Raw genomic sequence first — 20,131 nt, 5'->3', positions numbered from 1 at the left:
AGAATGAAAAACGAAAAGCCAACTATCCGCTCAGGATTTCTGAAGAGCAAAATATTCATAAATCCATTTTACAGTAACTTGTGCATATTATTTGTAGCTGGGTGTTTGTTGTAAACATAATTAAAATTGGTAAATAATATAGAAAATAACAGCAACATTCAAATTCAGTAAAAAATCAATTAAAAAAATTACATCCGTGTAGCCTAGCATAACAATTTTAAACATGACTTGCATGAATGTTAACATTTTAATATAAACATGGATTTGCTCGAAATATGGTTATGATTATATGAGTCATTTGCATATGCTTTGTGTATAAAAAAAAAAAAAAAAAAAAAAAAAAAGATATTAAAAAAATCAAAACTGTGGCACAGCATTTTCATCGTGCGCGTGTGTCTGTTCAAACACACTGTGTGGTAGTGTGGGTGTGGCGTTACACCTCGTGTGGCACTGTGCAGCCAAGATAAGCACTGATCCTATCCATGCCTCCCTACTGCGGCGCATGCCCGCCCACCCACACAAACACTTTCTTCACACTGCCAGTTGCGTGTTACGGTAATCTCATTTTCGAATATGAATCTCCAAAATATAATCGCAAACATCCAGAACTGCAGCAACAAATGCAGCGTACCCAGCGTGTCTGTATTTGCACTGCAGCCTGGCACGCGAGTTCGAACCCAGAAAGTTCCAAACACACAACAGGCCCGCAAAAGGAGCCAGACAGATTGTGGGAAAAAGAACAAATTCAAACGCATCCCTAAAGCCCTGGCTCATGTCAAACATAACAATACAAGGCGAGATAAGTAGGAAAAACATATCAAGGGAAAAGCACATAAAAAATATGCTCCTTTCCTTTTAATTCACCACGGGCGCACACTCACTCACGCACACACGCACACTAAGCCTCGTACAAAGTTTGGCACTTACCACGACTGGAGGGGCAAAGGGAGACAAGAAAGTGTGACCACTGAGCGAGAGACTTTAACCACTTATTCAAAGTTTAGCTTCAGCACACTCCCCTCCTTTGCCCCAAATTCATTCAGGGCATGCACACCTCTTAGGGTACAAGCCGGATTTTGGGGAGGTCCGGTTTTGTTCCCTCTGGTTGCCTTTGGATGCAGATTGTCCTCGCTCTTCCCACTTTTACTCCCTTTTTCCGCTCACTTTTTAGAGGAGGTAAGGTTGGAGCAAGAGGCTACGTTAAGCGAATGTGATTTGACAAGCACGCAGAGAAGAGGTTAAGGCATACAAACACTATTAGACATACTGTGCATACCTGTTACACACACAGGAAAACAAACAAAATACGAGCATAGAAACGGGGCTTAAGGAATGTGGGTCACAAACCTATAACCACACCTGCAAAGTCAGTTGAAATCACTAAAACTGCCCCTCAGTAACGGGATGTGTATACAGGCTACGTGGGCTCAGTGGCGGACCTAGTTTGAACTTATGATAGCTACACACTACCGCCGACGTTTTTCTAAGAATACTAACTTACTCTTTCTCTTCAATTTATTTCAACTTAAAAAAAGTGAAGAACAATCCAATTTATAATCATCAACTGTCAAGCAATAACAAAACATCTGTCGCTGGTTAGCTTGTGTTTGGAGTTAGCCACACGGCCATGCACTTCATAGCAACAACAAGCTAACCTTAGCTCCTCCCCCAAATACAGAAATTTTCGAGGAATGAAGATGTCACACAATAATCACGCTAATCCTTGACAATGATAATTCAGTTCAAGCAAAATCTATGAAGAACCATTATAATGTCTCCACAAGGGGGCGCATTACCCATACAATCATACCATGAAAACCGAAAAGCATTTCACAACCCCACCACACAAAAATGCATCCCTAACACTTTGGAATATTCTCACTAAAGTTGGCAGTAATATGGAGCGATAAAATACAACTCAACAAATTAACTTAGCCCAAGTGAGGTTTGGACTTAATAACAAGCCAACAAGTGACATAGACACCATACAGCTTTTTTTTTTTTTTTTGCAACATGGCGGTATCTTTGGGAATAAGGGGGATTTTCTTGATCTGATGAGTATAAACAACAAAAACAGAAGTGAAGGTTTTTGTTTTTTTTACTCAGTATTTATATAAATTAACTCAAAAACACAATATAATCAATATAACACAAGATAATGCAAGCATAAGGATATGCTGGTACTTAGAATCTTTGAATAAATGCTCCTTTAAACATTCTGTTCAAACGTTCTGTTTACTAGGATTTTTTTAAATTTATTATTATTATTTTTTTTTTTGGGATGTGCTGCTCAATGCATTGGTGTTTCTATGGTAGTGGGATCCAGTGTCATTGGCTATTCAAAAATCATAAACTATTTACATTTGTGAGTTATATTTAAGCTATAAAGAAACAAAGCCATGATGAACTGTACACAGCATCAGACTGAGTACTGTACAGGTCTGAACATGAGTCAATACACAGGAAGTTCCTCATGTATTGTATTGTACTCTGTGAAGCAGTGGAGAATGCAGATAGAGACCACTAAACTATAACCACAGTAATAAACAACGTTAAATTAATACCCCAATGACTGTCATAAAATGAATGAATTTTTCATATAGCACACTACATAGTTTATACATTGTGCAGGTTTTCATATTATTGTGGCTAATTGCCATATACAGTATAGAAATAATATATCATTGCTAAGTGTATCTTCACCCACACTCTGGGGTAATTAATTAACACCAGTCAACCAGCAGGTATGACAATACAGCCTCTTTGTTTGACAGTTGGAAAGGTTTGTCCAGACTTTTTATTTATTTATTTATTTACGTATTTATTTATTTATTTTGCGCATTTAGTTTTTCAAAATTATTATTATATTTTCTTATTTATTTATATGTAATTTACCGGTGGTTTGCACCTTAAAGCAAATGCTCCGCAAGTCATGTTTTTCGACTTTGAAAAGAAGGTGGATATATGAAAGAATACAAGTATATAATCTGATAAATCCATTTTGCAAAGCTTCATATTAATTAGATTTTTGGATGGCCACACCAATTTGCATCCTCTTTGGAGGAGGTATGGTGGCATACACAAATGGACACACAGAGATTCAGCAAAAGAAACAATGGCGGGCATTGCACAAATGCTGCAACAGAAACAGTTTTATCTGAACTTAACATTTCTTCATTAAAACAAAATCAAAGCACATGAAGAATTTTTAATAGAGAAAACTGTCTCGTGACACTTGCAGCATACCTTGGGGGACTTCAGCTCAGTGAGAATCTCAAGGATTAACACAATAATAAGCTGATTATAAAAAGGGCTAAATGTTTTGCAAATATTTAGTTACCCAAAGAAATTATATTGCGGGCACATTAGCCTCCTGGATTCTCAATTTAATTTCATGATTAATATAGCATATAATAGCAAAATGAGCAATTCTTCTGTGACAAATGCATCGGCTCAAGACAAATGAGGCTCGTCCATGAAATTTCTTCACTTTCATTTAATTTTGGGGGGCAAAATACACCGCCCCGTCTCACTCACTTTAAGACCCCTTTTCACACCACACCCATGAACCCCCGTGTGCAGACATGAGGTCAAGCTCCAAAGATCACAGAGAGGAGCCAGACGACACAGTCAGAAAGCCAGCCAAAAGGAGGGGAGACCGGCGCTCCAAAATCCTCCTTGCCCCCCAACAAACAGGCCAAAAGTCTCAGCTACAGGCGCCCTCCTTTACAACGCCTGTGTGCGGAAGTCAGGGGGCACTCTTGCAGAAACATCAGCCCAGGGAAATTCAAATGAGGAAGAAGCGGTGCAAGAGACAGAGGGAGGGAGAAAGGGGGAGACAGAGAGGGAGGACAATAGTGAGGAAATTGGATAAAAGAATGAGATGGAGGCGCCGTAGGTAGGAAGGGGGGGGGGGGTTGGCTTGGAGGGGTTGCTGAGGCTGCAGGTTAAGATAATGTGTAGATCTGAAGAGATTTGCGCCAAACATTTTTATTCATTTTTTTGATTACTCCCATCTCTCCCGACCCCCCTCACCTTCTCCTTTGATGCTCTTGTATCTCTCTTGTTTGTTTTTGGCATTAGTGTTATGAGTGTGTGTGGGTGTGGGTGTGTGTGTGTGTGTGTGTGTGTGTGTGTGGGTGTGTGTGTGTGTGTGTGTGCGCGCAGCACATGCATGCTGATGAGAGGTAGAATATTTGATAAACAAATTCGCACAAGCCCTCCACGTACATATCAATACATGAGGCACACAAACATCGTTAAAGATGCATCAGAGAGGAGAGCAGCTGACCCGACAGTGTAGAGAATGCAAAGCGCTTACAAATTTCCAAAGATGCTACATTATACGCAAAACTTCTTTTCTCATTGCCTGTTAAAGGCAAACATTTTCTGTGTCTACAAACATAAGAATGTGGGCGACGAAGCTGAGCTGTCAATTTTCCAGCCCCAACAGGGGTAGGATGACAGTGAAAAAATAACATTTCCCACCCTGTTGTGTTGAAAACAATTGTCACTGTACAACAAGTATTTCATACTTTGCATCACAACAGAAGGTGGCAATTATGATGTCATGCATCTCATTCTCCTAAAACGGATCAATTCATTCGAATCATGCCCACTCTTTGCCATTAATGCTTTGAAAGTTTTATCGCAATTTCTAAATGAGCTGGACCGCATACGACCAGAAATGGGTCCAAAGAAGAAATAACTTAGCCATAATAACTTATTTAAGTGGGAGTCAACCCAAACATTTTCACATTATTGTGTTACTGTGTCCCCACTGATCTCCCACCATTCCGATTACTCTTGTGTTTGCGGAATATGACAGAGTTAAAGGCCCAGTATGCCGGTTTGACTCTGGAAATTGCACTTTTTAAATACAGGATTTAAACAAAATACTTCTCAATTTACAGATCAGGGCTCGTCTTCATTTCTGGTGGTGATTTTGTCCTAAACGCCCACCACCCCAGCCTGTATTTTGCCATTTTGTGTTTGTTTTGTAAATAGCGGGACGTTTCTGTTGAAAGTCAGTGTTGACAACGCTCCAGCCAATCGCAGGGAGGGGGGTGGTGTGTCGCAAACGGGGCCGGGCAAATTTGCCGGCTGCGTGACGTCACTCCCGCGGCAATGTGACAGCACGCATGGATTTTTTTTTTTTCACTCACTCATTCACACATGTAAGCTTCTGTGAGCTTCACCACCAGAAATGAAGACAAGCCCTGATCTGTAAATTGAGAAGTAGTTTTTTTGTTTAAATCCTGTATTTAAAAAGTGTCTTTTCTAGAGTCAAACCGGCAGACTGCGCCTTTAAGCAGCAAAATCCACCCATTTTTATCTATCTAATTTTTTTATACCCACTCCCTCACACACACGTGGCCTACTTCTTGTAGGCCACACACATGGGCCTCTCCCAGGCGGAGAATCGAACCCACGCCAACCGGCACCAAAGGCAAGTGACGGTTCCACTCCTCCACCTGGAGCCCTTATCTATCTCATTTTGCCACTTGATGTCGACTGACAATGACATCATAGCTGCTCGGGCTCAGGTAATGACCAATCACGGTTCAGGTTCAGAAAAAAGGTGAGCCATGAGTGGTTGTTACCTGAGCCCTGAACAACTGTGATGTCAATTTAAATCGACAGCAAGTGGCAAAATGTCCGCCTCTAGATGGACAAAAGCGGATGGATTTTGCTGCTTAACTCATATTCCACAAAAAATACGAATCACAAAACTGTGTTTAGACTAGTCGTGCTGCAAAGAACATATTACTGCAAATAATATTTTAGGGTTGACTTCCTCTTTAAAGAAACAAACACACACCTGCAATGCTGTCAACATTTCCTTCCACATTGAGTGAAATGAAATGGTCTCCATCCTGCTTGGCTTGACCCAGGATCATCCAGTTTTCCAGAATATCCGAATCGGAGGAGTTGGGCGAAGTGGATAATTTTGAGCTCCTTGAACCCAAAGTCACTGGAGCAATATTAATCACCTTTTTATGGGGTGTCTAAAAAGAAAACAAACATATGAAAAATGCTTAGGTTACATTTAACAAAGATTTACTTCCAAAATCTACTCATTCTATGTTTAACAGTCAACTGACTGGCGAGTAAGTACACAATGCGGTGTCATTTCATTTATTCTACGAGAAATAAAGTTGTCGTTAGTATACACGTAAAACATCAAAAGAAACCGCTGCCCTTGTTCCTCAACGCTGATATTAAACTATTAGCCGCAGTTGCGGATAGCCTCAAGTGGCTTTCGGTGAACGTCTGACTCTGCTAGCTTTCACTGCAGTGCAATGAACAGTGATGCATTAAATCACTGAAGTCACTGGCAGAAGAACAGCGGGTCAGCGGCATGCTGACAAACATGGTAGCTCACAATTACCTACCTCTATTCTTGCTCGTCTTCAACCTGAGTTGAGTGAATTCCATAACAATGCGGACAATCCATAACAGTTGGTATTTTTGTTATATTATCAATTTTGCCTATGTTTTAGTGATGCATTGTAAAAGCGCACTGCATCATTATTTAATATTTCTTATTTTACAACTGCTGTACTTCACTTCACCATAACAGTGGAACGTAAGGCAACTAACTGTAACAACACCGGAACACTTGGCATCTCTGCAACTACCTTTTGGGCCCTGGTGGAACTCTGCACTCGGTGTACACTGCCTCCCTTCAAGGCACACACCCCTATGTCGTCGTCATCATCAGAAGCGGAGGAATGACTTTCAGAGATGATTATAACTTCAGAATCGTCAGAATCAATGATGATGACTTCCTCAAATCCTGGCAATGGTCTTTGGATTTCAGGGCCACGTTTTTTCTTCTTTTGGTTAACCTTCTTCTCACTCTTGTTGTTGCATTGCTGCTGGAGCTTCACAGTATTCGATGATGGTGGTCCGCTTTTGGCAGCGTCTTCAACGTTTACATTAACGGCCATCTTTGCAGCCTTGTCAGCCACGTGGATCTCCTGGCTGGGTTGGTGCTTTCCATCTGGCACCTCCAAATCCCCCGTGTTGGAAGAATAGTGGACCTGACTGTAGAGATGGAACTCCAGCTCACTGAAGGTCTCTGACCCCTCAGATTCCTCCCCACCTTCCTGGTAGAGATCATCCTCCAGAGCCTGCCGGTTCTCATAGCTGCAGTACATAACCACAAGGAACCCTCCGTACAAAGGCACTCACATGCACAGTTGCATACATGCACGCCGCCCAGACCACTCACACTATGAAGACAAAAATGAACACAAACAAAAAAGGTGTCATTATCATTATTTAAAATCATTTTTGTTTTACAAACATTGATGAGGTTGTTTTGGTGTTTTTTTACACTTGCATGTGAAGGTTAAGAATGTTAACAGCTGAGAGTGGCTATGGGACAAGCAAGTACATTCTCAATTTCAAATGAGGGTGGGGGGGGGGGGGGGGGGGGGAGTTGAATCTGAAACTACCCGTATAATGTTTGACCTTTGAGAGTCCATTGTGCAAAAAAAGTAGGGCAAAATTTAGTGTATTGTGACAATTTTTACTAAATTAAAGGGAGAAATAAGTGACTACAAACATTTAAACAGTGCGATTGATCAAACATGTTCATGTGATTGTCATCGAAAATACACCATTTGGTTGTAATGATCATTCAGATTCTGTATGAAAACAAAATTAGGTGGTGAACTAAATTTCTACAATATAGTTGTGTGGTTTAAAAGTTCATCCACATCTTCCCAGTCTAAATTGACCATTTTCAGTGGACTTGGTATAAAACTATTTGAACTATTATCTTTAGTGCTTAGGAACAAGAGTTCAGAAGCTGACATCAATTACAGGACAAACTTTGGTCTTGGTTCTGAAATCCATGTGGGCTTGTTAACCGAGCTGAGGAGAACACGGTCCACTTCCACTCCTCCCCTCGTTTTAAGTTGTTTCCTTCGCTCTTTTTTTTGTATCATGGTTTCAGTGCAAAGAAACATTCTGTCAACTGATGGCCAAGAACAAATCTGGCGGACCAGGATAATAATTATGTTAGAAGTTAATTTGCACAATCTCTCTTGCGTGCACACACAGACACAGCGGACTGAGAAATGGTACTGGCCCATTGCCCTGTCTAGTCCAACGTGTCTGCACCATGATGGCTGGAGATGATTGGCCTCTGAGAATGACCACCGGCTACAAAAACGCCACGCTAGGCTGTCACAAGCCGTCCACGGGGATTAAAAGGACAGAAAAGAAGAATCTCAGCAAAAAGTTGAGCGGATCACAGAAACTGTAATCTGGTAAAACTAATATAACTGTGAAATTAAAATTAATGCATTCAATAAAGCATAAGCACTTAAAAATATGATTCTAGGACAGAGATACGTTCACGTAGAATGACAAATAATATGCTACTGAGACGTTAGTAGTGTACTAGTAGGCTTGCCCTCCAATTGAAGTAGACATGTTGACGTGTTGTAACATCACTTGTACAACAACTTAAGTATACTGTAATTCACAGTATCCGAATATCGCACATTGACACGCATCCATCCTCGAACACGCTCATCATTAGTACACACTAACAGATTCGCATATCTTGAATATTGTGTATGGCAGTAGCCTTAGTTAGCAAAATGCTAACTACCCGGCAGACGCATTGTAGCGCATATTGACTCTCTCATGCAGCTATTTTAATTAAAAACGAAACTCTCACAAAACTCGTACGCATTGTGCTTGTTGACAAATTAAATATTATGGACTTAAATTTTTAACATAGTGACTGATCTAGCCAGCATGTGTCATTAAAGTTGTGCCCACGTGCTCGAAACAGCATAGCAGGATGTAAACAATGAGCACATTAGTCACGAAAACACTCGAAGAGGGAAAATATCAACGTTTGCTGTCGTTCGACATCATGATGACGTAGTTTAATCTGTACAATATATATCCATGACCTTACCTTAAAGCCCCAAATTGATGCGTCTGTTCTCACATATGCTGTACAGTAAAGTCTCCACTTCTGCTGAAGGAAACACAACGATTGACTTCCGGGTTTCCGCGACGGAAAAGAGGCTGGCCAACCAACACGGAGCTTTGCAGGAAAGCCAGACAATAACGTGTAACTGAAATTATTTTGACATTTAAAAAAAATTTTTTTTATCATTGTTAATTTTGCATATTATATGCCATATTGTGCGTGTTATGTGTATGTGCTGGAAAAGTGAACGAGCTAAGTCATATTCACGACAGTAGCCTACCGTTTACGGTACCTGTAGATGTTCCAAAGCATTTATTTTTCCCTTTGCGCCTCTAACAACAAATTGATTCGTGACTAAAGAAGAAAATAATCAGTTCATATGTTTAGCAAGTATTTATTAACTATTTATTTATGTATTTATTTATTTATTTATTTATTTATTTATTTATTTATTTATTTATTTATTTATAATTTTGTGAAATTATAATATATAATTTTAAATTACATCATTGTACAATAAATATGAATTTCTCAGTGGTAGCTGTTAGGGGTAATGTATCTTCGACAGGTTAGTGTGTTTCTCATTTACTGAGCCAAGGGCCTTGTTTTACATTTACAAAAATAATAATAGTCTCTTGGCAGTTGGTGCACAGACCCAAAGAAGAATACAAAAATTATGATGATCTCATCTCAATTTACTTACTTAGTGTGAAATCAGGTTTAATTGAACACAATCAAGGACTCAACAGGCAGACTTTCTGTTGTATGAGTACTCTACCTTGTACCATTAAGAGCGTTTAGTTAATTGGCATAAACTAATTAACAAAGATATAGCTGCAATTTAACAATTATTTCCAAACAAATTAAATGAAATTGGATCATTTCCAGCAGCCTCCCTTGTGATCTTTCCTGGCACCTTGGGAGTCATTGTTTTAGGTGTTACTCTGTCTGCTGTTTTTGGTGAATTGATTAGGAGGTCATTCTCGTTATAATTTTACTCTGAGTATTGTTGCATATCGACTTGCAGCCAAAAGGAAACATAATCAGATCTGACACTTCTCGAGATTGGAGGGCGTTTACTTGTGTATCTGCACTTTTCTGACAGAAATGCCATGCAAAGTCAAATCAACTTCACAAAGGAGAATATATTTGTTCTCACATTATTGTGAAACATTTGATTATGAAATGCCACAACTATGTCTGGATGGATGTCGTCAGGTTCAGCTTTTGCTACAGTCACATTCAGCCCAATTTCATCTTCCTTCAGCCCAAATATGAAATGTCACAATGTGCACAAGACCTTCGCTGTGTGTGCACGCATGTCTGAGCAACAGCTCGGAATCCTCAAGCCAGGACTATTATTGCACGTTGATTGGAATGGAAATCTATATGTAAATGTACTTCAACAGACTCGCTATCGCCATCAGTCATATTCATAACAAGTTGAATGCAGAATATTTACGCCACCCTGACTTTCATGACAGTGTTGCATTAGCATCCGCGTCTTCCTCTCCTTTATATCAAGAGAATAATTGCAAAGCATGTATCCAACTATGGGAATCACTTTCATAATAGTAGTGGAGAATGGTATTATAATAAGGATTCAGGGAGTGAATGCCATCTGATTCTTGAGGTGTCCCCATGCGTGTCAACATAGAAAAGGCCATCACCGAGTTGGATTGTTTCCCTTCAAAGGTTAGACTGCACCTATACGTTCACTATCGACTCTTTCAGGCTGTCTATGTCTGCACATGCACATACGCACACTTCTAATCCTGCATCCACTTTGTTTTTGGGAGGTGCGTATGTGAGAGGAGGGAGTCTGCGCCTCCTCTGCTCCTCATATCTCCCTAAATTGGATGCGGGTTCGGGATGCCTGACTGCCTCAGCGAAATTGTGATGTGGCTGCCTGATTTGGACTTCCATGCATTTGCTGGTATTTACTATTATTATTTTAGAAAAAGGTCGGGGACCAGCTGAATGGAGGCATCTGGTTCACCAGTTCATCTCTAAGTGTGTGGACCAGTGGAGTGTTAAAGATGGATGGAGTGTCCGGGGCAGGGATTTAAAATCCCCTGATTTCCAATCAGACATTCCAGGAGGATGGTTCTGCCTGATGAATGATCTTTATTGGAGAAAAGGAGTTAAAAGAAGCATGTCATTGCTCTCATTTGATGGTGTTTTTGTGCACCTTACACTGTATGGCTCCCACTTCCTGTCGCTGTGGCTAAGATACACAATGTGTCCTCCGGATTCATTGCCAATATCCTGAAGCTGTTGGTCATTTGTTTAAGAAATACATTCCTCTGATGTCTAGAAAGTACCCAACGGGATCTTCAGCTATGCTATTGCTTGGAGTCATTTGTTGTGGTGAAATATTGAAGATGAGTGTGACGGATACTGTTCTCAAAATAACACAAAACAAGCTTTCCTTTCTAAATCTGGAACAACTGTTGTCGCAAGACATCAGAAATGGTTTAACTGGAAGAATTGCACAAAGTAGCATATAGTTTTGCTGCACTGAACGAGCTCAGCTTACTGGCTCAGTTTGGGCCAGTCGGAGAATGAGGAACTGTGAAACGCATGAACACATATCGTCAGATATGTTACAAATGATGACAATGGAGGAGAATGCAAGTATTTATCATTGGCTACAGCAAGGGTATTACCAGCATTATGAGGGGGAAAAAAAGTTGGTTTTGAAAAATTTTGCAATAAATTATTAGCCTTAAACTTGCACATCTTTACATCACATCCACTTGGGAGAATGCGTTTACTGTAGGGCTGCAACTATCTATTTTGACAACGGATATTCTACTGAAAATTATATTCAATAATCCATTATTCTGATAAGTGAGATTTTGGGCTGTGAGACGAAGTCACGTCAGAACCACAGGAGCGATTTTGCAAGGATCACAAATAGGAACTGCAACTGTGTCAGGCTGTCAGCATCAAAGTAAAGTCATTTTTGCTTATATGAACAATTCCGAGCTTATTCGTCACATGTCAAAAGTCAAAAAGGCGGGCTTAGTGAATACAAGCTCTCCGCTCATTAAAAACATTGGAATTTGGATTGTTGTAATTTGATTTGTGAGGATTAGTTTGATTTCAAAATGTGATGCAATGTCATTTGACTACAATAACAATCTGCCTGCAGGTGCAAACCTTCAATATGAACAACAATTTGACATAATTGGTCTAACATTTGTTAAATGCCTTCACAAACAGCCATGAGGCACTTGTGCATTGTTACATTATTAAAAATTAAATAATCTAAACCATGTATGAATGCAATTTATTTCTTAGGTCATTTTAATATTTTAATATATTAGGCTAGTAATGTAAAAACTGTTCTATAAAAAATGTAAATGTACAACGTGCAAACTCGGTTTGAATTAGCCTGGCCAGCCACTCTACACTAAATAGGACATTTTGTCAATAATTTTAGCAGTTTTGATGAAGAAAAAAAAGTAAACATCACTCCAAGGAAAGCGGAGGGGAATTTACTCCTTTTATATACAGTAGATAATGATGCAAGCCTGTTAACGCCTAAAATATGAAGAATGATTTTCTGAGAGCTTTGTATGCTAGTGACAGGCAAAAGCAATAAAATACACCATTTATTTTCACCGCGTAAGGCGCTTTGCATTGTGGGAATATCAGAAATGCCCGGATGTTCGAAATTCTCCACTTTAAACTGCCTTCGAAGAGTATTCCGGCGGACATTCCAGCCAGCCTGTGTGGGGCACTCACTTAGCGGCTAGCGGCTAGCTGCTAGCCACTAGCCGCTAACGCTTGGAGCAGGCACCACATTCTACAATGTCAACATCATTTTTTGTCTTCTTTTTTAGCATCCTTAATTAGGATGTGTTGAAGTTGGTGGCAACATTTTGTGATGGAAATTGAAACTTAAAGTGGTCTCCGACTATCAACTTCCAGTCAGTAAGATGACACGTCAAACTATAGCCTCCACACCACGGAAGATTTGAGTTTGAAGTTGGTGGCGTGTTGCCATCATGCATAGCATTGCTACATCTAGCTTTACTGTCTTCCCTAAAATGCACAACGGATACAGAGGCAGAAAAAAACTCATTGAGTATTTATTTTTTTATTTTTTTATTTTTTTAATCGAGGTAGGTCTACTTGAATTAGATTAATTTCCCCTATTGTATAGGCTACTGTAAAGGTAAAAAAAAAAAAAAAAAAAAGGTTAGAGAGGGTTACATTTATGTGCTGATCCATTCTTTTGAAGGTCAAACTAACAATTGGTGGTCTGAACTCCATGTAACAGTCTGACAACACCTTTTGGTCTGTGGCTGGTGCCGATGGGATTTAATAAACTTGTGAACAGAAGCTCTAAAATACACTCACATTGACTTCTCGATTCCACAACACTTCTTTCCCAGCAGCAAATATAAAACAACATTGACAGCAGCCTTGTTGGCTCTTGTTGAATGGTCACGCTGAAATGTATACCTTTACATATAAATGGCTTGGTGTCATGTTGTGTCACCTAATATTTCATGGACAAACAATGTGTCCAATTGCTCAATCCGCCCTGCTGCCATTAAGCCCCCTTCCACAGAATAGCCACAGCAACAGCAAGCACAGCTACAAGAAAGGGAATCTTGTGTTTCCACACACAAGTGCCACTCTGAATTACATCCAGAGGATGTTGAGGTCATCTGTGCGGGGAGCAGACACACACCATACAAGTCGTCACCAAGGTGTTTAAATAAAGTTTTTTTGCATACACTTAATGGTGAAAAATTGGATTATCAGACACAAAAAGGGCGGTATCGCTTTGTTACAGTCACACTAAACCATTTCAAAAGTCTGCTGTACATAGAAAGATTCAAAATGAAGACGACTTGATCCTTAAAAGCAAAGGGGAAAAAATGCCCTAAAAGTGGGGGGAAATGGGAAAGTGCTGGCCAAGCAATGAACTTGCAGTAAGCCTATGCGCTTTATTTATTTGTTTATTTATTTGTTTGTTTTACATTTACAACAAACCTACACTCAAAATAGAGCATTATAGTATCTAGTATTACCTCAAAACTACAAGCACAATCATCAGGGAAAATACTGAGTACTTTGTAAAAACAGATTTTTTCCATGCAGCCCCTTGTGACCACAACTTTCCCTTCATGCACTTTGTAGTGACTGCAACTCTTCACTTACTCACTCATTTCACTTTTGTATAGTAAAACTAATTTTGCCAGTGTGTTGAACGTCCCATACTGAGAGACAGCATGCACCTTCCTTTGTGTGTTTACGTGTTTACTTATTGTCTCCTCCTTTAATGCGATTCTTTCCGGTTCCGCTCGGTCAACGCTCGGGTCACCGATCACAAAGCTCCCTCCCGTCATCCCTCCTCAACAGCCCCCCCCCTATTAATTACATTAATTAGCACGAGGGTGAAAGACAAACAAGTGATTATTAATTACTTAAAACGACGCTGAATTCTTTTTTTAGTGGATCCAGACAAGCGCCAGACTGAAAATCAAACCTTGAATAAAATTTAAATTAACAGATTTTAAACTTTTGAAAGAAAGATTTTAAACTTTTAAAAGAAAGTTCCAGTTATGGAAGTATGGCTATACTGTAATAATTAGTAGTTAGTTTATAGTTGTTACTTTCTAAAAATTGTGATGGAGTTACAAAAGCAGAATAATATGACGATAAAATTATTGTAATAATCCTAAAACACTGAATTATCTGTTATAATAATAATAATAATTCTAATAATAATAATAATAATAATAATAACATAGAGAGTCGATTAATATTGTGCTGTGATCATTATTATTATTATTTTAATTAAATTATTCATTTTCCTTATTGTGTGTGAAATGTGAGTGTGCTTGGGGTTTATGACAATAAATATACTTAAATAATCTCCCGTGCAAGGAAATGCACTAAATAATCCTCCGTTGTCATGCTCATGCATACAATTTGATATTTGAGGGTTTAGAAATAATGATGACAATTCAAGTTGGAGCCTGCATGCACTTACGAGGTTTGCTTCAAATTTTTTTAATCCTGCATGTATGTTTAACATGCAAAAAAAAATTAACATGCAAAATAAATCAAATTTTACGACTGTAAAAATGTTTCTGGAAAAAAATTGTAAATAATTGTGCACGTAGACATTCTGATAAATCGCTTTATTTCCTGAAAAATAAGGTGTATTTTAATTTTGACGTGTTGGGAAGCTCGAAGGAGAATGTCGTGGTCCTTAAATAGGGCCGACGTGTGTCTGCGCTTTGTTCCACGCTCAATTGTTTCCGGTGTGTGCTTGCGTGAACCCTGACACCCGACCTGCAGACCTCCAGACAAGTTCGACATGTGTAATGTCGTTCATCGAGTCGCTTTTCATGTTTGGGGAGTCACATGCTTCCTGCACAAAGCAATTTCTGTTTTCAACGCCTCTTGTCTCAACCTGAAACGCGACTTTATACTTTCCAAGTCCTTCTTAATATTGAACCATTTCCATTTAAACCCGTTCAAAAAATGGATTTATTGTGCACTTTTGATTATGGATTCAGAATAAAAGCAGGATTAAGGCAAGCCTTTTTTTCGTCTGCTGTGAGACAAAAAAAAATAAATAAAAAAAATATCATCATCATAGGCTAACCAAAGTTCTGTTCTTTGATATGTGTTTCTTAAATTGCTTGAAAATAAATGTCTATACCGCACCTCTATACATTAATGTATTGTAAGAGCTACAATCTAAAAAAAAAAGTGGGACATTTTTAATTGATAATTCGAATGAAGTTCATTGCGTAAATCTTGAAGTCTAAAGTGCAAAACTAGCTGCATGAAACAGTTCTAATGGCAGAAATGAGAATGTTGCGTTAATATTTTACAGTTGAGAATTTACAGGAAGTAACTGAAGAAAAATGTGTATATCATTTTTAAGGATACATAACTTAATTTTAACTCTATAATATCACTAAGTAGTGTATATGCGATCTTAATACTTCTTTTGACTAAATTTGACCACAATTTTGTTCATAATAGGCCTACAGATAATTCACATAGAAATCTGATATTCTCCACTAAGGAAATATGTCGATAGACGTGCATTAATAAGTAAATAAATAAATAAACTGCAGTTATAAAAAAAAAAAACAGTAGACAGTACCTCAAATTAGCAATATTTGTAATATGAGTAAAAAAGAAAAAATCTTTAAAAAAAAAAAAAATACATGCTTGTCAATAAAATTGCATTTAAACCATTCTGCAATGAAGTTTTGGCCAAAGTTTTTGTCACTGTCACCTTTTTTGTCTTATAGTAACTTTACTGATTCAATTTTGCATGTCACATTTGTTCTATATTGATGTAATTAGGAGTTCAATTACTTTTCTGTAAATAAATAAATAGTAATAATAAAAATATACAGGATGCAGTATGCCTGAGACAAACGCACAAGTTTGAAAGAATTGACAACTAAATATGGATAATTCGCATTTATTTTACAATAAAAGTGAAAATCTAATTCCATTGTTTGTTTAACATATAAAATATTGAATGCACAAATATATGCCAAATATTTTTTTTCTCTCAGTATACGCTAACATAGTATTAGAGTAAACTAGAGTATGTAAACTTTGTTGTACAGTATATTCTTGAATTTGCAGCGAGAAGAAATTAGACAAAAGAGAAAGCAAGTTGGACAGACTTCTTCCAAGTTAAGTAAACGGGAAACTTTAGTGCTGTTGTAGTTCTGCACAGAAAGTTGAAGGTTGCATATATGCATCTGCACGCACACGCATGCGCAGACGCGCGTGCACGGACCTATCGGGCCTGTCGGTGTGTGCAGTTTAGCGCCAGGAAAGGGACCAGAGGACATGAGCGCACATTGCGAGAACGGCTCTTCTTTTACTCATTTCACGCCCCCCCCCCCCCCCCCCTCCTTCCACGAGGGTCCTCCTTCTTCTTTTTTTTTCTTTTTTTTTCCACCTAAAGCGTTTAGTTGCAGCTGAGTGAACACTTGCAGGCAACGCAATAAGGAGCGGAAGGGTCGAATTATTTCAACCTGCATTGCACCCCCAACACCCCCACCCAACTACTGTACGCAGCTGTTGGAGGGAAAGAAGAGAGGGAGAGCAACAGTGTTACAAAGTCAGACTGAGAAAGAGGGAGAGAGAGAGCGAGAGAGGAGTGGAGAGGGAGGATAGCAAAAACTTTTTTGTTCTTTTCCTTTCCACCCCCTCCCTCCTCCCTCCCTCCCTCCTCCTCCAAGCGGCTATCATGGACCTACAGGGGCCCGGGAGTTGTGCACTGCGGCAGGGGAGAGCAGGTAGGATCACACCGGCTCGTTTCCATCTCGCGCCTCGTCTTCATTGTCTTTTTTTCCAGCAGGTGAAACACGATGTGTTGACAACAATGTGTTTCTAGAATCCCTCTTAATTTTCTAACTTGTTGAGTCGTGCAACGAACTATTGCAAAGTTCTGGCAAGTCCTTCAGATTTTAAAAGGCTGCATTTCAAACTAGTTGCTCATCAAAACTGGGGTTTTATTTTGAAATGACGATTGACGATATTTTATTGCAGATTGATTTGTTGACATACAAGTCTGTGCTTAATCGAAGGAGGAGATGGGGACCTCTTCTGCAGGTGTCATTTCAATCAAGTTCTCAGAGGGCCGTAAATCAAATTTAGCATCATAGTTTTTCATAAATGTCATAAATTTATGAAAAACTATGATGCTGTTTAAGCATTTATGGGTGATATAAGTGGTTCAGATAATGGATGGATGTTTTGAGGCTTTTGATACAGTTTATTTGTTTGGGAAAGGTCTTGTGACATCGGTTATCCACCCTAAAAACAACAACAACAAAAAACATATTAGTGTATTGGTTACAATATTGTTCATTATATCCACCAAGTGCCTTCATGGGAAAACGTCAAGTGAGTAGGCAAGGAACATGTTTGCTAACAGAAATTTTGAAATGGACGCCACCAGTAGAGGCAGAAGAACCACGTGATACTTGCCAGCCAATCTGCGAAGAAAGGAAATGCTAAACTTCATGACTGCTATATCATTATTACCATAACCTATTGCCCGAGAAGGTATAAAACAATACTCAAGTTAAAAAAAAAAACTCTTGAATTTACATTTTTAATGTTAAAATATGAATGAGCGCCATGTATTTCCTCAAAGTGAGGACTGGTTTGCATGGTGACTATATTCACAAATTGCTGAATTAAATATTAAACTGCATAACATCTGTTATGTTATTACTCTCAAACGTTTCACAATCAGAATGGTTCAGTACAATACATTTGTGTTTAATCTCTTAGAACTATTAACACTTATTTCGGAATGCACAATTGTTATTTAACTTCTATGTGTAATACATCTTTATTTAGTCATTATTTGAGGATACAGACCCCTCCCCCCCAAAAAATTTAACCAATATTAACTTTCAAATAGAGCATAATGTTAGGGGTTTTGTTTATGAAGAAAAAAAAATGCAACTTTTGATGAACTGTACTTTTTGGAGACAGTAGCATACTTTGTGTTAAAAGTTTGAGAATCCAAGCTTTTGCTCCGATGGGAAACCATTTTAAACATCCAAAAATAACTTAATTTGCTCCATGTGTGTTTTCCATAATGCAAGTACAGTATTCATACAACAGCAGGGTTTCCAGACCTTCACAATCGATCTTAGCATGGCACCCAGTGGATAGCACATGATTTCATATCCATGCCTGCTCCTCTTATTGATAAAACGTCCTTTTCACTGGACAGGTATTGTTATTCCTCATCATTTATTTTCATGGTTGATAGACGAGTAAACAGAATATATATTTTAATAGGCGTTACACCTAATGATCAATGATAATTGAGTAAATCATGCCTAATTTTTCCCAGTCTTTTTTAAGTGGTTTTAGCAACCGATAAACTATTAAAGTAAAGGGATTTATTGTGATTGGATAATAACCACAGAGGAAATCATAGTTTTTGGGAGGCCCTCCCTGTTGACTGGGGCAGTCGTGAGGGCCCAGGGCCTCTGCTTGCAGCCTCTCCATGAAATACGTGATCAGGGTGCAAAGAATCCAATGAACAGCCCCAAGCAAGCCGTGCGTAAAAAGTGTGCCATTCGTCAAGAACACCGCTCAGCGAATATCTTTTTTTCTTTTTCTTAAATGAATATCTTCAGTCGATATGATCATGTAATTTAAGTTGTTATATGGATTCATTAATTAGATGTCATCATGGTTCAACATTGATAGAACGGGCTTTTAATTTGATAAACATGCAGGTATAAAGAGGGAAGGGGGAGGGGGTAAAAAAAAAAAAAGCAGAGATGACCTCAAGTGCCCCTCAAAGTGCATGAGAGCTTGTGGTCAGGCCTCACTTGACTCCTCAATAGGTGCATTATCAGCCAACCAAGTCATTACAAATGGACCAATAAGTGCGAATCGCCTATGCGCAATTTGTTGGCATATACATTTTATTTATGATTTGGATATTTATGTTTTCAACACATTTCAAAATGAAATAAGACTTGAGATATACGAGCTCTTTCTCATTATGTTGACAGCCATGCGGGCGTGTAATAAACGAGCTTGGTGGAGTTAACATGCGCTATTAATTTTTCATTGCTTTTTCGTTTCGAGGCTCGGGCGCAAAAAGGCGAAACAGACTTTCACGCTGGATGCATGGAGGGAAGGAAGAAAGACACTAACAACGTCGCCTCCAATTTGCCTTCACTTGATTATCGCCACCACATTTCTTCTTACTAATGTTTAAAAAAAGTCTAATCTCCCCCTTCCAACACTGAGAGGTAATGAAATATGGTAATGTCTCAGGACCCCCGGATTAAAGTCGTCCCACCCTGATGGAAGTTTTCTCCAAATTTCCAAGCCTAAAGCAACAACAATTTGTATACATGATTGCTTGTGTTTGGCTGTTTTTAATTGCTTATGTATTTAATTTGCAAATGGGAGGCATGTGACGATAGCGCTTTGTGACTTCCAAATCTGTAATTCAAACTGAGCCTTTAACAGAATAAGACAAAATTGGTAAAAAAAAAAAAAAGCCAAAATAATATATATTTTTAAAAGTATCCTATTCAGTGTAGCCATGTTTTCTTTTAACTTACGTAATATATATATATATATATATATTAATGTATTGCAGTTTACCAGCAACAA

General features: G+C 38.7%; 2 protein-coding genes across 3 annotated transcripts in view; one reads left to right on the top strand and one right to left on the bottom strand.

The window, feature by feature from the left end:
* Positions 1-9,174, bottom strand: part of zcchc7 (zinc finger, CCHC domain containing 7) — a 44,626-nt gene extending 35,452 nt beyond the window's left edge. Inside the window, exons 1-3 of the mRNA XM_077525304.1 lie at positions 8,945-9,174; positions 6,642-7,238; positions 5,822-6,008 (exon numbers count right to left, since the gene is read on the bottom strand). Of these exons, the coding sequence (XP_077381430.1) occupies positions 5,822-6,008; positions 6,642-7,163 (709 nt within the window). The 5' untranslated portion in view covers positions 7,164-7,238; positions 8,945-9,174. The remainder of the gene's footprint in view (positions 1-5,821; positions 6,009-6,641; positions 7,239-8,944) is intronic.
* Positions 9,175-17,155: 7,981 nt separating this feature from the next.
* Positions 17,156-20,131, top strand: part of pax5 (paired box 5) — a 54,214-nt gene continuing 51,238 nt past the window's right edge. For both annotated transcript variants that reach the window (XM_077524902.1, XM_077524900.1), the window contains exon 1: positions 17,156-17,268. In XM_077524902.1, the coding sequence (XP_077381028.1) occupies positions 17,220-17,268 (49 nt within the window). In that variant the 5' untranslated portion in view covers positions 17,156-17,219. The remainder of the gene's footprint in view (positions 17,269-20,131) is intronic.

Source organism: Festucalex cinctus, chromosome 6, assembly GCF_051991245.1.
Source record: "Festucalex cinctus isolate MCC-2025b chromosome 6, RoL_Fcin_1.0, whole genome shotgun sequence".
Lineage (NCBI taxonomy): Eukaryota > Metazoa > Chordata > Actinopteri > Syngnathiformes > Syngnathidae > Festucalex > Festucalex cinctus.
The sequence above is the reverse complement of the archived record's forward strand: the minus strand, read 5'-3'. Positions and strand labels throughout refer to the sequence as shown.